This window comes from Rattus norvegicus, chromosome 7 (genome assembly GCF_021556685.1).
Source record: "Rattus norvegicus strain SHRSP/BbbUtx chromosome 7, alternate assembly SHRSP_T2T, whole genome shotgun sequence".
Taxonomy (NCBI): Eukaryota; Metazoa; Chordata; class Mammalia; order Rodentia; family Muridae; genus Rattus; species Rattus norvegicus.
Genome location: NC_141540.1, coordinates 55871992 through 55893923, shown reverse-complemented (window position 1 = coordinate 55893923; position 21932 = coordinate 55871992). Strand labels below are relative to the sequence as shown.

General features: G+C 45.6%; 1 protein-coding gene across 3 annotated transcripts in view; it reads right to left on the bottom strand.

The window, feature by feature from the left end:
* Positions 1–689: 689 nt before the first annotated feature.
* Positions 690–21932, bottom strand: part of E2f7 (E2F transcription factor 7) — a 42157-nt gene continuing 20914 nt past the window's right edge. For all 3 annotated transcript variants that reach the window (NM_001108092.2, XM_087557244.1, XM_087557243.1), the window contains 7 exon segments: positions 690–3319; positions 5318–5739; positions 7048–7303; positions 8712–9192; positions 10763–10832; positions 11316–11501; positions 20677–20811. In NM_001108092.2, the coding sequence (NP_001101562.2) occupies positions 3152–3319; positions 5318–5739; positions 7048–7303; positions 8712–9192; positions 10763–10832; positions 11316–11501; positions 20677–20811 (1718 nt within the window). In that variant the 3' untranslated portion in view covers positions 690–3151.

Below are 21932 nucleotides of genomic sequence, written 5' to 3'. Positions count from 1 at the left end.
CTGTGGGAGCGGCAATGGCCGGAGGAAAATGCAACGCTTGTGTTACAGAGGTTCTCGGTCAAGCCTCCTGTGTGAACTGGCTCAAGTCTCAGCTGTGTGGACCAGGCTGTCCCACTTAATAGGACAGCAGAGCTGGCACCTGGGCGCCATGGACAACACCCTCTGAGTCTAGAGAGTTGGGTGGAACCCAGGCTTTGGAGCACTGAGAAAAAGCCTTTAACCTTATGGGTACCAGGGGTTGAGAAGGTGGTCTCACCTTTGACCTTTTGACTGCTGTATGGAATTTCAGCTCCAAACTTCCAGTTGGACTTTAGATACAAGGCCAACAGAATGCTTCCATGCTCCTAACCTCTTCCCCCAACCCCAGCTTTCAGATCAGACTGATTCTGTTTGTGTGCGCACACATTCGAGAACTACAGGGAGGTCTCAGTGAAAAGATTCGAGCCTCCATGTGGCTATTGTAGCTGCTGTTAGCAGTCTTATAATAAACTGCAGAAAAGAACTCACCGGGGTCTGAGACGGCTCAGTAGGCAAAGGTAGTTGCCACTGAATCTGACCAACTGATTTGATCCCTGGGACTCACAATGTAGGGGTGAACTGACTCTTCCAAGTTGTCACCTCCCCTCCACCCACATGCCATCAAACACACACACACACACACACACGGTTTAAAAGCAATATAACACACATGCCTTACTAAATACATTTATTTCCATGGCTACTTTATAAAGCTTAGTACTTTTCTAAAAGGAAAGATTGGTTTACATGTAGTAGCGTTACAAGTAGATGGCCATAGATAATACAGCCACTAGGAAAGAGCAGAGCCCAAGCCCCATGACAACGAAGAAGCGACAAGCAGCAATGAAGTCAACACCTACGTAAGTCTAGCAGTGCAACAAGAGAAGCAGGAAGCAGCTTCACATCACAGCCGCTTAAGTCCAAAAATAGCACCTTGCATCGAGCAATGTAAACTTCGTAGGTAGGTTCAAGTATAAGTTATATCCCCAGCTCTTGTACCGGAATGCAAGGGTTTTGGAAACCCCGGACGGCACGGTTTGAGGTAGCACGCCCCCTCAGTGCTGACTCAAAGCCCATGCCCTCCCTTATTTCTTCTTGCACTAAATGAGAAGCCACTGCTTCTCTGTCTCAGGCACTCAGGTCTAGCCATAAAGCTTCAGAGACCGGTCTTCTGGCAGAGTCAGAAGCCACGGCGAGTGGGACCCTAATCCAGAAGTTAACTTTCGTTTCCCATGGGTGGAATTGCTTGACGCCTCCCAAGAATCATAAATTCTCTGAGGTTAATAATGGTCAATTCACAGGGTAACTGAGTATAATAAGAAGGGATAGCAAAAGGTTAAAGATAAATGAAGGCTATCCAGGAACGAGAGAAGACAGGTCTGTGTCTATGGGGAGATGTGCATTTCTTGACGGAAATGCTTTGTGGAAGTCCCTATGCTCCAGGGATCTTAAAAGCAAGCAGTGCATAGGAGACTCACTTGCTGCACGTCTGATACACTCCTGGAAAGGGGGTCACTTTCATGTTCCAGCAAGGGACCAGCAGTGTGGCTTCAGAGTCATAGACAGCATGCAATTTTTACCTAACTCAAGAAAAAAAAATTTAAAAAAGGAACAATACCTTTTTTTTCAACTTTATAAGCTTAGTGTTGATGAAGAATTTGATGAAGTAGCGAATGTGTTAAACAGGCTTTACCTATCTCAAGTTTCCCAAAGCTAGTGTTGGGTGTAGTGAGGCTAAAAGCATCCTGTAGTTAATATAAAGCTACTCTGATCGGACTCCCAGAGTCTCTTAAATTAATATTTTTTATCCTTTTATATAGTATTTCACAGGGTACAAAAATACAAAGGGGAAAAATAGCCTTATATTAAGACTAGAGTCTAAGAAGTTTAAATAGAAGACAGACTAAAATAGAGGAGAAAAGGAAGTAGAAGAGACAAGCGTGTGGTAACTTCAGTGTAGAACACGGGGAACCCTAGAGCAATGCGGCTCACAGAGGGCCTTGTGCACTTTGCAGAACAACTATTAGAACAACCAACACCGTGCTCACTGTGCTGGTTCTGGGAGGACCACGGGATGTATGAATGAACACTGTTAGAAATGGACAGAATGTCCGTTCTCCTCTGGACACAGGGAAATGTGGAAAGGAAAAAAGAAGATAATTGTCTATCGCTCTGTCTCCCTCTCATTGTGCTTCATAATTCAACCAAAACTCTTATCCAGGTTCCCACGGCCTCCGTTCCGCAATGTCGTCCTGATTTGTCTTATAAACGGCAGCCGTGAGAAGGCACACACCCTGGCACGCTACAGAGAACATTTAAATTAGGATACACGGGTGCAGAGTGAAGGGAGATGAGCACAAGGAGGATTTGTTTTGTTTTAAACAAATGGCAAGACCTCGTTCATCGTTGCTGGAGGAACAGTCACAAGGCACCTAGACTTCAGTTTTCGTTCCCACACCTCCAGATGCATCAGCACAGTTCATTAATGGCTAGGTGTAGCATTCACAGTTATTTTGGTCTTGACATTTATCACGTATATACATTTATCCACATTATTAATAAGCTGTAGAGTAAGTGCAGGGCAAATCATAACAACAACAATAACAACAAAAGTATAAACATTCAAGTCGCAATACCCTGAAAATGTTAGGATGATGTTGTAAACTTTGTGCAGTAAAGTCCCGTTGCAGGGACAGAATAAATAATACCGTAGGATTCCTCACTGAAGACGGCTTCCCGGAGCCTAAGGAAGCGGTAGCACGTTTAGGCTGCAGAGACAGTTCTCACTACAGACTTGCTCAGGGCAGGTGGAAAGGCTTAGACACCAAACCTTACCCTGGTTAAGTGCTAGGCAACTCCCCCTTCAGAAAAACCACAGCAGTCACAGAGCAATACCACGGTGACACCGCACACAGCCTGGACGCTAGGTGGTATTAAATGCATAATTAGTAATAATTACTTCCAGGAAAACAGATGACTCATGATATCGGGAAGTTAGCAGAACCAGTGGATTCGAGCGTGAGAGCAAGGACACCAGTTGAGGACTGGGGTGGCCCGTGTTCCACTTAGGACATTTGTCTGGGACACAGGGAATGTCAGGTACTGAAGCCACCCCACCCACTGAAGATTCAGGTTAGTCAGGCCCGCTGCTAGAGATTTCTAGTCTCCTCTGGGCTGAGCTAGTGTTCCGGGATTGGTTCCTTTCTCTTCTAAAGGCCGGATCACCGAGGCTGCCAGGAGTCTTGAAGAACGTCTCCCGATGTCTCCGTTGGATGCTCTTGGGAGTCGCTGGTGCAGGGGACTAAACAGGAGAAGCAGAAAGCAAATGATGTTTCGTGGTCCAAGATGGGAGTCTTTTCCTGCCGGGTGTCACTAAGCTGTCTGTCCCCTCATCTATCAGCCAACCCTTAGTGCAATGCCGAGTATCTTGGGTACAGGAAAACAGCCTACCAAGATGATACAGGTGTGGTCGAGGTCTAGAGGCCAGGGTCAGGGCCAGAGCCCCTGCCATCACTAGTTCTGTGATACTGGACAAATTATTCCACCTTGGTGTCCGTCCATTTCTGCATCCCCATCAGGGATGAGTAACAACTTCACAGGGCTAGAAGGATTATGTGAGAAAATTCTGGTGTTTTAGGAGATGCAAAGCAAACATGTGTGTTTGTGGTCCTTCCTGCTAGCATCCATCCTCTCTATGTGCCCTGAAATGGACGGGAGCAGGATGCTGCTAATGTTCTAGCTCCTACACTGTCCAGACTGGGGCCCATAACCAGCAATCACAAGGCGCTGATGGGAAGGATGCCCACACCATGACCGAATTCACAAAGTGAGCAAACTCAGGCCAGATAAAGACCTATGTCAAGGGGGCTCAGCTCAACGCTAGGCAGAGACCTCTAGGGGACTAGAGACCAAGTGTGTTAGTCAATAGTCTTTCCCAGGGAAGAGCTTCCAAACTGCCTATCCTGAAATTATATACACAAGTAGCATTATAGGAACTGAGCAAATTTTACACACACACACACACACACACACACACACACACACACACACACACACACACACAGAGAGAGGAATATATAACATATATGTAACAACTATTAAAGAAATAGAGGCCATGGATCTAAGAATGTGGGGTACGTGGGCATATGAGAAAGGTTGAGGGAGGAAGGATGGTAAATAATGTAATTATAATTTTATTTCAAAAAATTAAAAAAAAAACAACCAAAAAACCCACAACCCCAGGAGGGACAGGAGGTGGGCACAGTGTCCCACTACTAGCTGAGGAGCTACTGGCAGCTGACTGGACCGGGAAAGAGAAAGGCAGCGTTCTTTAATGTGACACTAGCTGTACTGACCACACTTTGGAGCAGGCCCCGTGTCCAGGAGTGGCTGGCCCAATACACACTGGACCGAGTGGGCTTAGAAAGACTGAGAAAGAAAACAGCGTTGGACGGGGAGGGAGGGAAAGATCTGGGAAGAGTTAGAGAAGATGAATAGAATCAAAATACACTGTCTGAAATTCTTATAGATTCAGTAAAATCATTATTTTTCCAAAGTGTATGTTCAGGTAAGGGATCCAGACAAATGGCGGTGCATTTGCTTATGTGGGGCCCTAGGTTTGATTCCCAGCACTGCAAAACCAAAACCAAACCAAACTGTGTCTAAAAATGAATGTGACAATCTATGTTTGCAGCAAACTTTCGAGCCTCTGAATAATGACTGAAGAGTTTCGGCCAAACAGAACGCCGTTTTTGGGGTGAGTAATTAGTGAACACTGTCTTATAAGAACTTTAAACAGATTTTTTTTTTACTGCAGGACTACAAAAAGAACCCCACAGACAAGTGCAGAAGTGATTATGTGGGCACCAATTGTCTGTGTGTTTTATGAGTGTGTGTGTAACCTCGGCTCCCAGGGGGAGTTTTAAGAAACAGTGGGTGCTGAGAAGAACACGGAGATCTGAGAGAGCAGTATTACAGCCGTGCAGTTAAATTCAGGATGGTCTTCTTAAACACCAGATCAGGGAGGCAGTCTGAGTATGAAGACCTCCTATAACAATGCCCACACGGTTCCTTCTGCTGCTGGGAAGGATGCTGTTGAAAAGATTTGTCTTAAAGCATGACTTCTCTTGCCTTGGAGCCCAGTGCTTTGTGGAGTAAATAGTTAACGCCAGGTTCACACTGAAGTGTGAGCCAGGAGGACCCTGATGTAATACTTCTCCATATCGGTAAAGTGGCTGAGTGGAAAGTGAACTGTATGTAGGCATACCCCGTCACAGAACAGCGGGGTCATGCGTCTTACCTGTTCTGCCTTCACCATGGACACTGGATGTCTCATGTAACCAGGGGACTCCGGGTGGATGACACCATGTGAGCCTGGCATCACTGGATTCGGGTTTAGTGGGGGCTGACACCGAAGCTGAGGATCTGCGGAAGGGAGGGTGGATGACTTTGGATTGACCATGGCTGCTGGACTGATGAGAAGATGGGAGGCCGATGCCAGGGTGGACAAGCCGAAGTTCATGGGTCCGGTGTTTGGGAGAGTGCCGGGAGCTGAAGAGATGGGCCCGGGTATTGCGGGAGAATAGAGAACTGGAAAGGGGCCCAATCCTGGAGACGGTAAGAACATGCAAGGCACACCGAAGGACGGCATCGCAGCCGATGATGGTGCCACCGCATGGGGGGTTTGACCGCCCGGTAAGAGCATGTTAAAACCATTTAAACCTGAAAGAGAAGGAGAACAAGATGAAAACCACAATACGGGGCTCCATGCACGGTTACATCTCATGGCTCCCCCAGTGGAGTCCATGATGCATCAGTGACTGAGGGCACCTCCTCCCTGTAGATGGCGAACACTCTTGCTGTGCTCCTGCAGCTGCTGCGGCTACATCACAGAGGGGACAAAACTGCATGTCAGCATTTACCTGCAGGGTCTTTCCCTGTGTGGTCCTAGCTGCCCTGAGACTCACTCTGTAGACCAGCGGTGGTTTGAACAGATGTGGTCCACATACAGTCTTGAGATTGAACGCTTGTCCCACAGGGAGTGGCACTATTAGGAGGTGTGGCCTTGTTGGAGGAAATGTGTCACTGCGGGGTCGGGCTTTGAGGTCTCCTATGCCCCAGCCGTGCCTAGTATAACACAGTCTCCTGCTGCCTGCGTACTGAGGTGCAGAACTGTGGACTTCTCCAGCACCATGTCTGCCTGCTTGCTGCCAAGCATCTCTCTGTGCTAATGGACTAAACCTCTCAAACTGTAAGCCAGCCCCAAATCATTTTTTTTTTTCATAAATAAGAGTTGTTCTGGTTACATTGTCCCTTCACAGCAATAAAACGCTAGCTAAGGCTGGCCTTGACTCGCAGCGATCTGCCTGTCTCTGCCTCTCAAGTGCTGGGATAAAAGGGTGGGTGTGTTGCACCACCAGGCTGCATGCAGGGTCTTGAGGTCAATGCCTGTGGAGAATTCTTTTTATTTCACTTTTTCTCTGTGGCTGTGTGCATCCGTGTGGGAACGCAGACACACAAAGACATAAGAGAAACACTTTGAATGCTGTGTCCTCACCTTCCACAGTGAGTCAGGGGCTCCTGTTCTTAATGCTGGGCTGTGCATAATCACTGACACACTCAAACTAGCATCCTGAACCAGCAACAGATTCGCTTGAATCAGTCAAACAATAACCCTTAAAATGTGCAGTTTCTACATCAAATAAAGTGCAATGCGCAAAAAAATACAATAACAAAAAAACCCCCACAAACAACAAAATAAAAAACAAAAAACCAAACTAAACCAACAAAAAAAAAAAAAACTAACCCAAATAAAACAAACAAAACCCAAAAACCTCACCATCTACCCCATGCATTTTATCTCCTCCGTAGTTGGTGAATGGAGACCGGCAACCTCACCCTTCACTTACAGAGGCTTTGAGTGAAGCAGGTATAATAAATACATCAAGAAACTTCTCTCTCTGGTCAAGTGATGCTGGCAAAGATGTCAGCCCAGTGCACAGTGTGAGGAACGCCTCGGGAACCCCTTACCTGTGGGAGACTGAACATACAGATACTGCAGCAGGGAGGGGTCTTTGGTGATCTCGTTGTCGTTGGAAGACTTTTCAGTGTCTGGATTTCTTGATGGGTTTCCACATTCAGAAGCAATGAAGCCATTTGGGACAGCCTTTCCGGAAGCATCTTCTGCAGCAGGGAGCTGACCCTTGACACAGGCATCTTCCAGGGGTGTAGCTCTCCCATTTCCTGTGGTCACAGGAAAGGCGAGGTCTGTGGAATTTGAGGGTTTCTAAGGACAACCAAACCAGAAAGCAGAAAAGCCAAGTAAAAATTCCAGTAATCAATTTTAGAAGAGTTTTCTTAAATTATCTACCGCACAGACAAGAGAACAGCCGTGTGTCATTTGGATTCATGGCTCAGTTGTTTTGATTCTATTTATAGGTACAGTAGAGAACGGGTGTACATGTATGTGTAGGCTTATGACACCTAAATATAGACATGATGGAGATTCTGGTGATGCCAATTTGGCCATGGCATTCGGACTATGAAGGAGAAGCCCCTGTGCTGGTAACCCATTAGGAGCGTTGGGGCTGTAATCTCTCTCCTAGGGTTCTATTGCCGCCCCTGGGTCAATTTGTAACAATGAAAATACATGCTGCCTATCAGATAACGATTCATAACAGTAGCAAAATTACTGCTACAAAGTAGCAACAACAATAATTTTATGGCTGGGGGTCACAACATGAACTGTATTAAAGGGTCGGAACATTAGAAAGGCCAAGAATCACTGTTTTAGGGTCTTCTAAGAGATGTGAGCTAGCCCAGAGACGCCTTGGTGTCTGACACACGTGCTTGTCAAGGCTTGCATGTTTTTTTCTTCTCCTTCAGTTTATAAATAAACACTGAATTTACTTTTCCCTAAGTTTGTTCTTTGACAATTTCCCACTTGTACTCAATGTACCCTGGTTGCTCTGAGGCACCTCCCCGTGCTTGTCTCTCTCGCCACTGTTACCAAGCCTACCAGCTCCTTACACATCTGATCTGAAATGCTGGGCTGTATATAAAATCAGAAAAACCCATTCTGGCAAGAGGAAGGCAAAGTCATTATTTTTTTTTTTAAGTAATGAGACTATTAATTAATGGAGTGATTTCCATGCCATGTGCCTCTGACCTACCCAGACCCAATGGAAGTTCTGTGAGGAAAGCACTCTGGTGCCTCTCAGTCTCTTTTGGTCTTTTTGTTCTGTAGCTAAGGAACCAGGATCTCTGGGCGGTGAAGAGAGCCCAGTCTAGTCTCAGCCCTCACGAGGCAGCCACATTCCTGGCTCAGGACCCCACTGGTTCCAGGGCCTAAACGATTAATGTTTCCAAACTTTTTTTTGAGTTCATAAAGACTGAGAAGAAATATACAAATATGTTAGCAGTGACTGCTACTCTGACCTAACAGGCAAGCCTTTTTCTTCTATATATGTTTTTGGGGGGCATTTTATAAGTGTGACTTTTTTCCTAAGTAAAAATCATCTTTCTTATAATATTATTTTATGGCGAGATTATTTTGGGAAAGCCAGTCTAGTGCTTCATGAAATATATGAGGGACACATGAAAATATAGTCCTATTCCAGACTATACCTCTTGGGAACATGTGACCTCATCAAACTCAGAGCTGGCACCAGATACATTCACTCACACTCCCTTACCTTGGGCATAACTAGGGATAAGGGGCTGTCTTCAAATTCCCGACTTTGCCTTTTCACAGCAGGCTCATCATCCTCCAGAGGATTCCTCTCCTCACACAGGCGCTTCTGAGCAGTGGGTGCCAGGGACAGGTCAGCTGGGACATCGGAGCCACTACCATCCTCCTCTGACCTTGACTCTGGGGACAGTGCCTCCTGCACACTCCCGTATAGCATGAAGAGTGACGTGGAGGGCACGTATACCAGGGGCTGGCTGGCAAGCAGAGCTGACTTTAAGGTCTCCGCATCCGAGGCTGCAGAAGGAACGGGGACACCTACTTGTCCGTTTAGACCATTCTGTGCGGAGAAGGCCTGCAAATCTGTTTGCGCGACAGAAAATACTGGCTGGGCTAAAGGCTTAACACAGTATTCGGAGTCAACAGGGAGGGTAGGGTCCAAGACACTTGCTGGAGGTGCAGCTCTCTTATTGACAAAGGCTTCCCCCCTGAAATAAAAGGATACGATGAGCATCACCAAGTCTCCAAGCACTGCCACAGTTCCTGATTCTAAGCTTTTCAAGCCAGAAGTGACCCAAGACTGCTTAGATGATGTTCAAATGCCCTCCCTTGTCACACAGAGGAGGACCGGGAGACTGTAGTGGGTGGCTAGGGATGACATGAGGTGCCAATGTGCAAGAGATGTTGGGGCTCTCAGGTGGCTGACACTGGTTCTTCCACAGCTATTGGTTTTGAATTAGATTAACATCTGGTAAGCGGAGGATGTGGATTTCTGTGGGCTGCGCAGATCAGGCACACTTTACCCAGGGTCGGTTTTGCAAAGATGAGTTGTTCTCTTCAACTACAGCCTCCCTAGGCAGGAACTGAGCTCTGAAAGTCACCAGGCTGCAGCAAGTCCATCTACCACTAACGTGTTCGCCAGTCTTGGCTGTCAACCCCTCCCTCTCTACCAGAAAGCTCACCATGACCCGATCCTTTATGCCATCGAATGCCTCTGACTACTAAGTCACCGTCTTTCAGTCCGTCGTTGTCTTTCTGTGTTTAGCTGACACGGCTCAGATCTGCGCCATGGTGGACGGGAGCCGTCTCTGCTTCCTACCCTAACTACTAACCTCGGCCAGGAGGATCTTCTTACGGAACCCACATTAGTCCTTACTGTGTGTCTGATACATACAAACCCTCTTGAATGTCAACACTTTGCCAGTTGGAGCCTTACTCAGACACTTCCCTTGTATTTATATTTTTTGAGAGACTTTTAACATTATTGTTATACGTGTGTGTGAGTACAGGTATCATGGTGCGCGTGTGAAGGTCAGAGGGCAACTTCTGGGAACTGGGGGCTGAACTTGGGTCATCAGACTTGGTGATAATTGCCTTTATCCTCACGATGCCCACTGAAATGCTTCTTACTAATGATATTTCTTTTAACTCTCCTATCTGGACAAACGGCAGCCACACTAATGAGCATTCTGTCTCTCCTGAGCCCCGCTGCACGCATGGCCTGTTTCTTCCTACATGCCTGCCGTTAAATATCTCATCCCCTCTTTAGTGCTCTATGACCCTAAGATGCCTTCGAAATCGCATCCCACATTTAACTCAGAGGGGGGTCCGATCAGCTACCCCGGTGAGCTATGTGAACCTGGACCACTTACTCAACGTCTCGGGATTCTAGTGTCTTTTCTCTCTAATGAGGATAAGTATCCCCGCCTCTGAGAAGACTGCAGGTATAGAGGGTAATAAACATGGAGGCTGCTGGAAAAGCACCTGGTGTTTACTAGATAACTGAGCTACGGTGATGAGAAGAACTTGTGAGTTCTCAGTGTATTGGTCTCTTCCATTTTGCTTCCTTTAGCTACCGTAGCTGGGGTGGGGTGGGGGACAGTTTTCAGGCATTTGTGTCCTATTATCTCTGGGTTGGGCACACAGGGAAAGATGTATCACTCCATAAGAAGAGTGGCTTAAAAAAATCCATTTTTGGATTTGATCAACATCAATATGGCCAAAATTAACACCAAGAAATAGAAGAGAACACACTCTGGGTTCTTGAAGACTACTTACTGCGAACTGTCTTCTACTTTCTGTCTGTAGATGGCGGCCAGACTCCCAATTTCCAGGGAATAGGCTGGCCCTGGAAGGGAATGTGAAGGTCAGCAAATAGACAGAGCCTTACATGCGCGGATGCACACAACAGAGACCATTCCTCGCGGCTCAGGGATTATGACGGCTACCCCACATTTGTTCTGGTTTTGTTTCAAAAAGGGTAATTGCCAGACGTCAGCTGTTAATGACGATTCCAGGTCTCATTAAGAATACGCAAGAAAGCGAAACAAGTCTTGTTTCCCAAGTCATAAACATCTGTGACATATCGAGGAGGCCAAGCATACCAAGCCAATTGATCAAGGCTGACTGGATCAATTTCAGGCGTGGGGCTATGCTCGCACACTGTGAAGTCAGCATGTCTTTTGCAGCCAATAATGGTTTGACTTCAGGAAAGTGAAAAATTGGTGGTTAAAAAAAAAAATGGCCTGGTCCAGAGAGATAATTTGAAAATGCCTGCATATTGCTAAGGCTACTCCTCCATGGCAACCAAGGGACTCGAAGGGGCAGATACCTTGTTTTCCTCCCTGTGGGCTGCTGGGCTCGGAGTTCACTTTTCTCTGTATCTTCTCAGATGTCTGAACCGTGTTAAAGGAACCGTACCGCGCCAGCCTCTCTTTTGCACACACTCGAATCTGACCATATGTTTCCTTCTTCAGTTCCGGTAAGACAGATGCAGAGACGTCCAAGAGTTCTTCATCTAGAGAGAGAGAGAGAGAGAGAGAGAGAGAGAGAGCACTGCAGAGCTGCTACACAGCCACAACCTTTGGTCATTCTCATCTCTCTAAGGGACGCTTCCAGGGCGCTGGAGAGATGCTCAGTGGTTAGGGGCCCTGGCTGCTTTTCCAGGTTCTGTTCCCACATGGCAGCTCACAATTGTCTGTAACTCTAGGTTCAGGGGACCTGACACCCCCACACAGACATTCATGCATCACTGCATATAAAACAAAGATAAATAAATTTAAGAAAGAGATGGCTTTGAACTTAAAATTGAAATAGTTATCCTATTTAAAAAAAATTAATGAGCTATCTCAAACCCTCATTTCTTTCCATGTACTAGAAAAAGGAAAGCAGCTAACTATAAAATGAAAGTGAACCCATATGTATCCTAAAATTATTCTAACTGCAACCAAAGTGGGGCAAGATGTTCTTCAACCCAAATTAGAACAGACCTGGCATTTTGATGCTCCGTTAGGGCCCAACAGCAAAGGAAACCCGACCGTGTTCAGCTCCACACACGTATTTTGAGATTCACTTTTAAGATGAATCGAGATCAGCCTCTTGCTGAAGCATTGCATAAACGAGTCTCAATTCCCTACTCTGCCTTTTCCTTTCTTTCTGACACAGGTAGAGGCCTGGTTACCAAGTGACCAAAGCACTAAGGCCAGCAGCCCTCAGGGCTGAAGCTGGGCATGGAGACCATTTAATGCTTCCGGGTGCCAGTGCGAAGTCAAGCTGGAAAGTTCTATAACTTGGGCAGCCATCCCTGGGGTCCGGATCGTCATTCCCGCCTTGGCTGTTTATTCTTATAAAGCGCAAAGCGCACATATTTTAATTATAAGTCTGATTTAACACGCTGAAGAGTCCAGCTGGCCTTTCAGAAGTGCACTTTCATCTCATACAGCTTTGAAACCGAATGAGAAAGAAATCTTTACGGCTTTCGCTTTCCCATAACAAAAGCCCAAATACACGTTCCTTTTATAAAATCAGAAAATAAAACAAAAGAACAAAAAAATAGGTCAAGCCAGTCTCACGGACCATATTGGCCTGCTCTCCTCAATCAAATAAACCCGAGCAGAAACAGATACACTGTGGCTTTTAGGATCTGGGAGGACAGCGACCCCTTAAAGCAGAAATAAAACCAGGCGAGCTTTGCCTGCCCTAACTGAACTGCCCGGAGGATGTTTCTAGGTTGGGGTGAAGGAACCTGATAGTTTCCCGGAGCCGAGGGCGCAGCTGGGAGAACTAATGCATTATGGCATGTGGAGTTCACAGGGCACGGCTGAAGAGGACAAACATGAGACAGAATGCCTGGGGCCTGGGAAGGGCTCCTAAGGTGCTCAGTGTGGTGTGAGAAGTCAGAACAGTATGTGAGGTCAGGGAAGGAAGCACTGGGAAGGGAGAGCCTCCTGTAGCTCACACAGGGCAGGCAGAGTAGGAAAATCTCACCACACGGCGGGGGGAGGAGGGCATTGTTGACTAAATGTTACTGCCTCAGCAGCGGGAAAGGGGTCGAGTCTCCTGTTCACACATGCTGCATTTTCTCTCTTTATCTGATGACAGACAGGTTGATACCAGTTCGGCTGTTGTGAACAGTGCTGGAACCTTGAGTGCAGGTCTCTCCTCAGCACACTGGTCTCAGTCCCGATGGCTACTAGTGGGACTGGTGGACGACCGGTAGCTTCGTCTCTCACTTCTGAGGGACCCCCGTGTTTCGTCCCACTATGGCTTAGACTACTTGGCAATCCTTGTAATGATAAGGATTCCTCTTTCTCCATATCCAAAGAGTGTGTATTTGGTCTTTTGGATATATAGTCATTTAACTTGAGCGAGACATTTCCCTGTGGCTTTGACTTCCATTTCCCATGTGACTAAAGGATGCTCAGACAGATAACTGTTTTGTTTTTTTACTCATCCCTCAGACCTGTTGTTTGAATTTTATAGTCTGGAAATTATTTCCTTGCCAGAGAGTTAACAACGATCTCCTCCCATTCTGTAGAATGCTTCTTCACTGTTTGCTGTATCGAGGTTTTTTTGGTTTGTCATACTCTTATTTTCCAATGTTATTTATTGACTATGCTTTTAGGATTGTACTAAATTAATGCCCTAAAGCATTTTACCTGTTGTTTTTCTAGAAGAATCATGGCTTAACAGCACACTTTTTGTGTGTCTATGTGTGTGTGTGTATGAGATGGGGCTCCAGAGTCTTTGTTAGCATTTTCTTGGCACCATTTATTGAAGAGACTCTTGTCACTTTTGTCAAAAATTAGTTGGCTGTAAACAGGACTTACTTCTTGGTCTGCTATTCTGCTATGCTGATTAGCAAGCAGAGCTGTTCTGTTTGGATGTTCTAGCTCTCGGCTCTAGCATGTTCTGGAGTCAAGGACTACCATCCTGTCTGGGTCTGTACTCTGCAGTAAGGCTCTGAAGTTTAATATTGTAACACTTCTGGTTTGCTGGTTTTGGCTCAGAATTTTTTTTTCATTTTTTTTTTTTTGGTGTCTATGTAGTCCTGCCACCCTTGAATTTAATATGTAGACCAAGCTGGCCTAGAACTCACAAAGATCCACTTGTCTCTGTTTCCCAAGTACTGGGATTACAATTTTGAGAAGTTGTGGTCCATTCCCTTCACCGGGATGCAGTTTCTGTTGTAGATAATCCACCCTTTTGTGAAATTTGCTTGTAGGCATTTTATTTGTGGCGAATAGGATTGCTTCCCTGACTTCCTTCTTGTTACCGTTGTGGGCAAACATAACCCATCTTTGTCTGTTGGTCTGTATTCTGCAATCTATCTGAATCCACTTGTTGCTTCTAACAGGTTTGGTGGTGTCTAGTTTTTTTCTCTACATAAAGTCATGCTGCTTGGAAATTGGCCATTTCACTATTCCTTTCTTTCCAACTTATGTCTGTCCTGATGGTCTTAAGACTTCCAGTGCTATGCCGGGCAAGAATGGTGGAAGATTTGAGACGGTAGCTAACATTTCTCTTTACTTCTGTTCAGCTTTTCTCTGGCTTTTACTTGTCTCATTAAGCTGTTTATTTGAAACTTGTTTTTGCTAAATACAAGCATGTAATTGTTATAAACCCCCTTCTTGTTACTTCTGCTTCGTCCCACAGATTTTCATATTGTACTTAATTTCCATTTTTTTCAGTTTAAATATCCCTTTTGATCTTTTCATTGATGGAATATCAAGGGAGTATTGTCTAATTTCAATGCATTTGTACAACTTACAAAGTTCTTTTGTTGGCTTCTAGTTTGATTCCTTTGTGGTCAAAGACACTATATCAATTTATTAGATATTTATTAATTTATTTATATTGTTGAGCCTTGCTTTGTGGTGTGGCACGTGACCTTAGAGAAGGTTTCTCATATTGATGCAAACGTGTACTTTACAGTTGTCAGATGAAATGTGCGCTGAGTGTCTGTCTGCCTGATTACTCTAACAGAGTTTCGTTTGGATGTTTTTTCATCAATACTGAAAATCCGGCTGACCCACCCATTGCACTGAGGTCTCCACTGTTCATTCATTTCTTGAAAGACAGTCTCTCTCTGTAGCCCTGGCTGGCCTGAAACCGACCTTGCAGACCAGGGTAGCTTCAAACTCACAGAGATCATCTGTTTTTGCCTCTGAAATGCGGGGCTAGCTAAATGCCACCTGAAATTACTGTTGCCTCGCCGCCCATCTCTCCCTTGAAATCTAACAATGTTGGCTTTCTGTACTTGGGTACTTTAGTACTGGGTGTATACATAAACATTGACTTTTCTGGTTGGATTGATCCTTTAATGATTAAACACCCATTGGGTCTTTTTCCATTTGTACAAAGCTCATTTTATCTGATGTAAAGATGCAGCTACTCCTCCTTTCAGTGCCCATCTGCATGGCCTCTTTCTCCTCTTCTTTGTTCTTCATTGTGTAGGTGAAGAGACCTGCATCTTGATAGGGGGTGTCATCCGTGTGCATCCCCTGTCATCGCTGACAAGACATACGTTGATCAATCTGTTCATTATCTGGTTGTTCTGAGCATCTTCCTCTCTTCCTCTCTTATTTCTACGTCAATAAGGTTGGACTCTGTCTTTTGTGGAACTATTCTGCTAGCATGTTTTATTTTCTCGTGGTATAGTTATCCTTTTGCTCCTAGTGTTAAGACTGCTTTAGTCATTTCAAAGTTATCCTTATTTTACAATTGTGTGTGTGTGTGTGTATGTGTGTATGTATGTGTATATGTATGTGTATGTGTGTGAGTGTATGTATGTGTGTATGTGTATGTATGTGTATGTGTGTGTGTATGTATGTGTGTATGTGTATGTATGTGTATGTGTGTGTGTATGTATGTGTGTGTATGTGTGTGAGTGTATGTATGTGTATATGTATGTGTATGTGTGTATGTATGTGTATGTGTGTGTGTGTGTGTGTGTGTGTGTGTGTGTGTGTGTGTTTCTATGGCAGCAAGCGTCTTTACCTGCTGAGTCACCTCACCGGCCTGAGGATTTTCTTACAAGTCTACAAGGCTGTTCCGGTGGGGGTAAATTTAATCAGGTTTTGCTTTGTCTTAGGAAAGATTTTAGCCTCATTTCTCAAGGATTACTCTCCCGGAGACTGTGTTCTCTGCTAACATTTTCCCCCTTTATTGTGTATGCGATTGGTCATTGGCATTCAGGTAGGGGAGTGTACCTGAGAGCATGGCTGCCAGAAGGCACTGGACCCCTTGGAGCTGGGGTTAAAGGTGTTTGCTGTGGAGGTGTGGGTATCCCAAATGGTTCTCACAGACATGCAGCAAGCGCTCTTATCCACTGAGTTTTTAGGACGTCCACTCTCTGGCGGCATTCTCCCCCAGTTTAAGGCCATGGTAGAGAGGTGGGCTGGTCCAGTGAGAATGCCACTTGTGTGCTTTTGGATCTAATAATGACACGCCCGAGGGGCGGGCGCTTCTGTTGTCGGGTCTCTTAGATTTTGTGCGTGTGCCTGAGTGCTTCTTGAGATTGGATTTCTCCATCGTTCCCAAGACTTGAGAACTTCACAGCACTTTCTACAGCAGTGTTGGATCCCCGGACCCTTCCCTTCTGAGTAACGCCATATGAATGCTTGCTTACTTCTACTTGGGTAAGTCTCAAAGGCATGAAGTTCTTCTCTCTTCATTTTTCTTTGTATTTAACCTGCCTGTTCAAAGGATGTCAAGTTCAGAATTTTTCTGTGTAATCTATTCTGTTGCCCAGCCTCTTGACTTTTTTTTTAATTGTTACTTGGCTCAAAGATTCTCTTTGGTTTTTACTTGACCTTCTGATCCTTGCTAAGTTCCTTACATGCACAATCTAGTTTCCCAATTCCATTGAATTGTCCGTATACTTTCATAGCTCATTAAATTTCTTGGAATTATACTTTTGAATTCTGTCAGGTAATTAAGTTCCTTCTCTTTGTAGTCTATTGCTGAATTTACTATACGGTTCCATTACATTTAAAAAATGTTCCTTGTGTGTTGACTTGGATGTCTGTCCAGCTGGCGGAACCACTGACTACCAGTTTTACAGGGTGGTTTTTACAGTAAGGCTTTTTCCTGGCAACATGTCCAATGGCGGACAGGCTGTTCAGCTGAGGCTCCGGGCAGATGTTTTAGTCATGCACCTTCTTCAGTTGTAATCAACATTTGCAACATACGTGGGTGTCTTAGAGGTTCACGCTGCAGGACATGTAGAACACACTGCCAGCTGAGAAGTGGCTATCTCAGGGGAAGTGTGTTTGCTGGCAGCTCTGCAGTGGATCTGGATGTGGGATGCCCGTCCATTCTGTTACAGAGGCAATGCTGTCCCGAGAGTCCAGATGAGTGCTCGAGAACATGCTCAGGAGCAAGGTGCCTGCTAATATTTGAGCGCTGCAAACAAGTGGAACTTGTCGGGGCTCCTGTGCATGTCTGAGGGATGCATGGGTGAATTCTCAGGCTTCTGGAAGCTAATATACTCAAGGCCAGCTGTCTGGCAAGTTCCTGGTCTGAAAATAGGTGGGTAAGGGTCCAGACTGCTTCGTAGAGCTTCCTTGGGAGGAAACTGAGAGGAGTTTGTCTAGTTGCTACTTGAGGCCAGAAGTAGGGCCACAGAACTGGTTTCCAGAAGTCTGAGTGGATTGGTGGCTGCTTTTAAGGTCATGGAGGGGTGGGCCACTCTTTCCAGCGGGGCCTCTGTAGGTCAAACTTCCCAAAGATTTCCTAGTACTGTGCCACTGTGGGCCTCAGCCACCAGCTGGTTGCTGGGATGCTGGCTCTAGCTAGGGCGGGCTGACATGAATGGTCAGGTGGTTCTGGGGCAACAGGAAGTTAGGAAGAGCCACCGGTTACACAGGGACCGCTGTAAACTAAGCAGCTACTCAGGGTGCGTTGCCCAAGGAACTTCTTGAGATGAGGAGGGCTGCCAGGCTGGTTCACAAGGCTGAGCTGGCTCAATTACTTAGGAACAACATCCTGGCCACATGAACCGAATTTCAAGATGGTGGGCTCTTTCCTAGGCCTTGCAGGTATCTTGCAAGTGGTCCTCACGCTCATTCTCCCTTGATCAGCAGTTCTCAACTTGTGGGTCTGGACCCCTTCGGGTCAGTTGTGACAAAGAAAATACATCTTGTGTATCGGGCATCTATGTTACGATTCGTAACAATAGCAGAATTAAAGTTATGAAGTAGCAATGAAAATCACTCTATGGGTGGTAACTACAACTTGAGGGTGTCTAGAGTGAGTCATCTTGCTGTTGTCCCTCTAGGGAGCCATTTTAAGTAGCAGAGTCACTGACAAAAAAGTACAGGTATGTGACACATGACACTAAAGACTGTGAAGCTGAAACAAGAAGCCTTCCTTGTTCAACCACATCTAGGAATGAGTCTACTGGAACGACCCCCTTTGTTGTTGTTTTGCATATATGCAAATTACCACGAAGGCCACAAACACTCATTTTTGAATGATAAATAAATTTCAATGGCATGTGGATTTACACAGATGGAATCCATAAGTGATGGAGATCAACTTAACGTAATTCACTTACAATCCAAGAATTATACACGCAGACCCTGAGTGTGTGTCCTAGAAGCAGAGCATCTAGGGACGAGCTGGCAGGGAGTGAATGAAGGGAGGACCACTTGTGAGGAAGCTACCTTCATTATTTAACCCAGTTACATGCTCAAAACTTATTAAACTCTGTGCTACTTATTGCACCCTAGTGATACTCCAATAAAATTAAAAAGAAAACACCCACATACAATAAACTGTGCTAATGGCGAGAGGGAAGAGGGAGACAGTTATGTGAGAACCTTAAGGGGTGAGGAAGATATTAAGGACTTTCTAAGAGAGGTCACTGGGTTGATGATATTATCAGTAATGGAGCTAGAGAACACAGAAGAAGTAATATAGGTTACTGAAGGATAGGGAACGTTCAGTTCACCATTCCTGACCTGATTCTAAGTCATCCTCACTGAACCGGAACAGGGTTCCAGCAGCTGTGGTCTCATAGGCTGTGCAGGAATCTGAACCCCTTGGCTTCTTGTCAGAACCTCACGTCTTTACTGATCTGAATGGCTCAATGGCATCACCACACTGCAGTCTTTCTCCTCTGAAACCTCTCTGCTCAAAGACTCCTTGTCGCTTCTATTATAGCGAGGATGAATTCTTGGCTTGCCTTTAGAGGCCGTCCTAAAGTGTGTTCCCAGCTCATTGTATGTGACCTCATTGTCTACCCTATGTTCTCTACGTAAATCAGGATGGGAAATCTCCCCAATGTGGACCAGATTGATCCCTAAATATGCTATTCTTCAAATTTACCAAAATCCAGTCCAACTGATCTTAATTTATATGATCTGAATTGCTACAGAGCCAGTACCACCCTCCTAGAACTCGACTGCTTTCTAACTTCCAAACTGGTGCTAATTCTGTGCCTTTGACAAAAGTTTGTTATCCAAGTTCAGCGGGTGACACAAAAGACGGATCTGCCCTCGGGTGTGTAGGGCAAGGGTAATACGAATACCGTTTCTATGCTGCAGCTGTCCACGGCAGGTGCTCTTTACTCTACGTGACCGGGAAAACATTACGGGGTTGGTATTTGAGCCAGATATCGGGTAGGACAACATATCCACGTGTCACGGGATGCTTGGGTCAGGTGTAGCGTTTATGTAATGTAGCACTGCTCCCATACGACTGTATTACCTAGTGACCTTTCGGATGTGGGTAGACTCCATATTTACATAAGGATGAAAGTGCTTAGTGCCACATAGCCCAGAATGCATGCCGACTATTTTAAACGCAAGGGAGAAGGTTTCACAGGTGAAGGTACTGAAGCAGGACAATGATGACGCCTTCTATTTTATGTGTGCATGGACTACCCTGCAGAGCTTAAATCTCTCATGACATGTGGAACAGTGCTGGCCTGCAGTCCACTCAGTAGTTATACTTGGTTTTTCTTTCTTCTTCTTCTTCTTCTTTTTTTTATAATCTAGACTCTAATGTTATCAGGGATGTAGAGAGCTAGCTATATCTTTTATAAATCCTATTTATGTGACACAAATTTATGCCACTAATGCCAACACTGAAAGGGTAAAATGACCCTTTCTTACAGGCTTGTTGTATCCAGGTAGCAGAGCCACACGTGAAGCTCCTTTCACAGAAGACCCAGCCTCCAATGGCCTAGATATTAACTGTGCAATAAGCACAAGGTAATATCTTTGATTATAGTTTAGCAAAATTATGGTGTATTTAACCTTTTAACTAAATTACATAAAAGGTAGTCACTATGTCCTCGCTAGACTTAGAAGCTACTTGCCTTATGTCATGCTAGTTTTGAATAATTGATTGTAGCCTTTTCATGTTATTTGGGATTTCCCCATAAAAACGATGGTTTCTTTTGCCTATGTGGAAATAACCCAGGTTCAGAAGTGTCACTTCAGACCTTCAGTCCTAAACTTTCAGGGAAAAGTTCCAGAACCTAATAAAAACCCGTATAAATAGGAAGATTTTTAACAGTTACAGAAACCCATGTTCTAAGCTTCTAGTGTTTTCCTTTCTGATGTGTATGTGGCAACCTGCACCTGTGTTTTCTGGAGAGTAATTACTGTTATAAGAATGAGGTCACTAGTCTAACATCCCATGTGACACAGAGAATGGGAAAAGGACATACGGGAAGTCCTTACCAATGGAGCTGAAGTCCACGGGCCCGATCCATTTGAAGGCTGGTTTGCGGCCTCGCTCTTCTGTCACGTGAACTTTCTTTATCAGAGCCAAGCTGGTCAGCACATTGGCTATGTCATAGAGCCTCCGTACCTTTGCTTGAAGATATAAAACACAACTACGGTCATGCCACGTGTAATGCCGTCACATTTTAATTTATGTGACAGGGACCATCCCCTGGCTACCACATAAACCTTCTGGGGGACAGGTAGTATGAGATTAGTGGCTCTGTCATGATGCCACTCAAGATCTTTGTACCTGATGCCTCTGCAGACACACAAGACGTAGGGAGAGGGCAATGTGTCCTTCCCCTCCCACAACTTTGCATCTCAAGAATCCTCTGCTGATAAGCAGGGGGCTCCATAATAGCAAAACTACGGGGGACACAGGCTACAACTGAAGGCTTAGTGACTGTAACTCTGGTATGTGGGCAGCAAACGCTTGTCCTGTGTGTCCCCCAGCCCAAGGTAGTGGCACCTGCCCTGTGAAAATGACAGGGATTCCCCGGGGAACCAGTGAAGCCACACTCCTGGGTACACAGAATGCCCAAGGTTCAAGGTCATGACGTACAGTTGTGAAAAACAACAGCTGCCCACCTAAAACCCTAGCCAAGCGGGAGACGTCTGAGGGGCATCTGAACGCATTCTGGAGAAACCACTGGGAACTGCATGTATGAAAGTGGGAGACATGGAAAGACAGAGAAGGCGTGTTAAAAAAAAGCAGGACAAGACAGTGTGCCTACTTTTCTACTCAAGATATGAATAAAGGGTCAGATGTCCACTTGACGGCAGGGCCTGCCAGGGCTGGACTTAATCTTAGCATCTCATCCACAGGGTGGTTATTTTTCCAGCAAAAACCAAAAGGCAATTGGAGAGTTCACCTTGGCACGGACCCTTCAGGAACGCTCTCGGGAAGGAAGTTTCGTGGGTAGGACACCGAGACTCTCTCCTTTCTAAGAGCAGCCCTGTACCCTCCCAGACCCCAACCCTGAGCATTCCTCTCCTGCTTACCTGTAGACAACTTTCATCTCCACCCTTCAGAGAAGTAGGCGGGGGATGGGGAAGAAAGGGGAAAGAACACTCAGACAGTCTGCTTGGATGTAGTGTCAGCATAGAGAAATGCACAGCCATCACACCCTCCCTGGCCTGGGCTCTCGGGTGCATTCTGCCTCCTTGTCCATTGTAATCTCAGGGGGTGGGGGGCTTCTGACTTGGGTTTG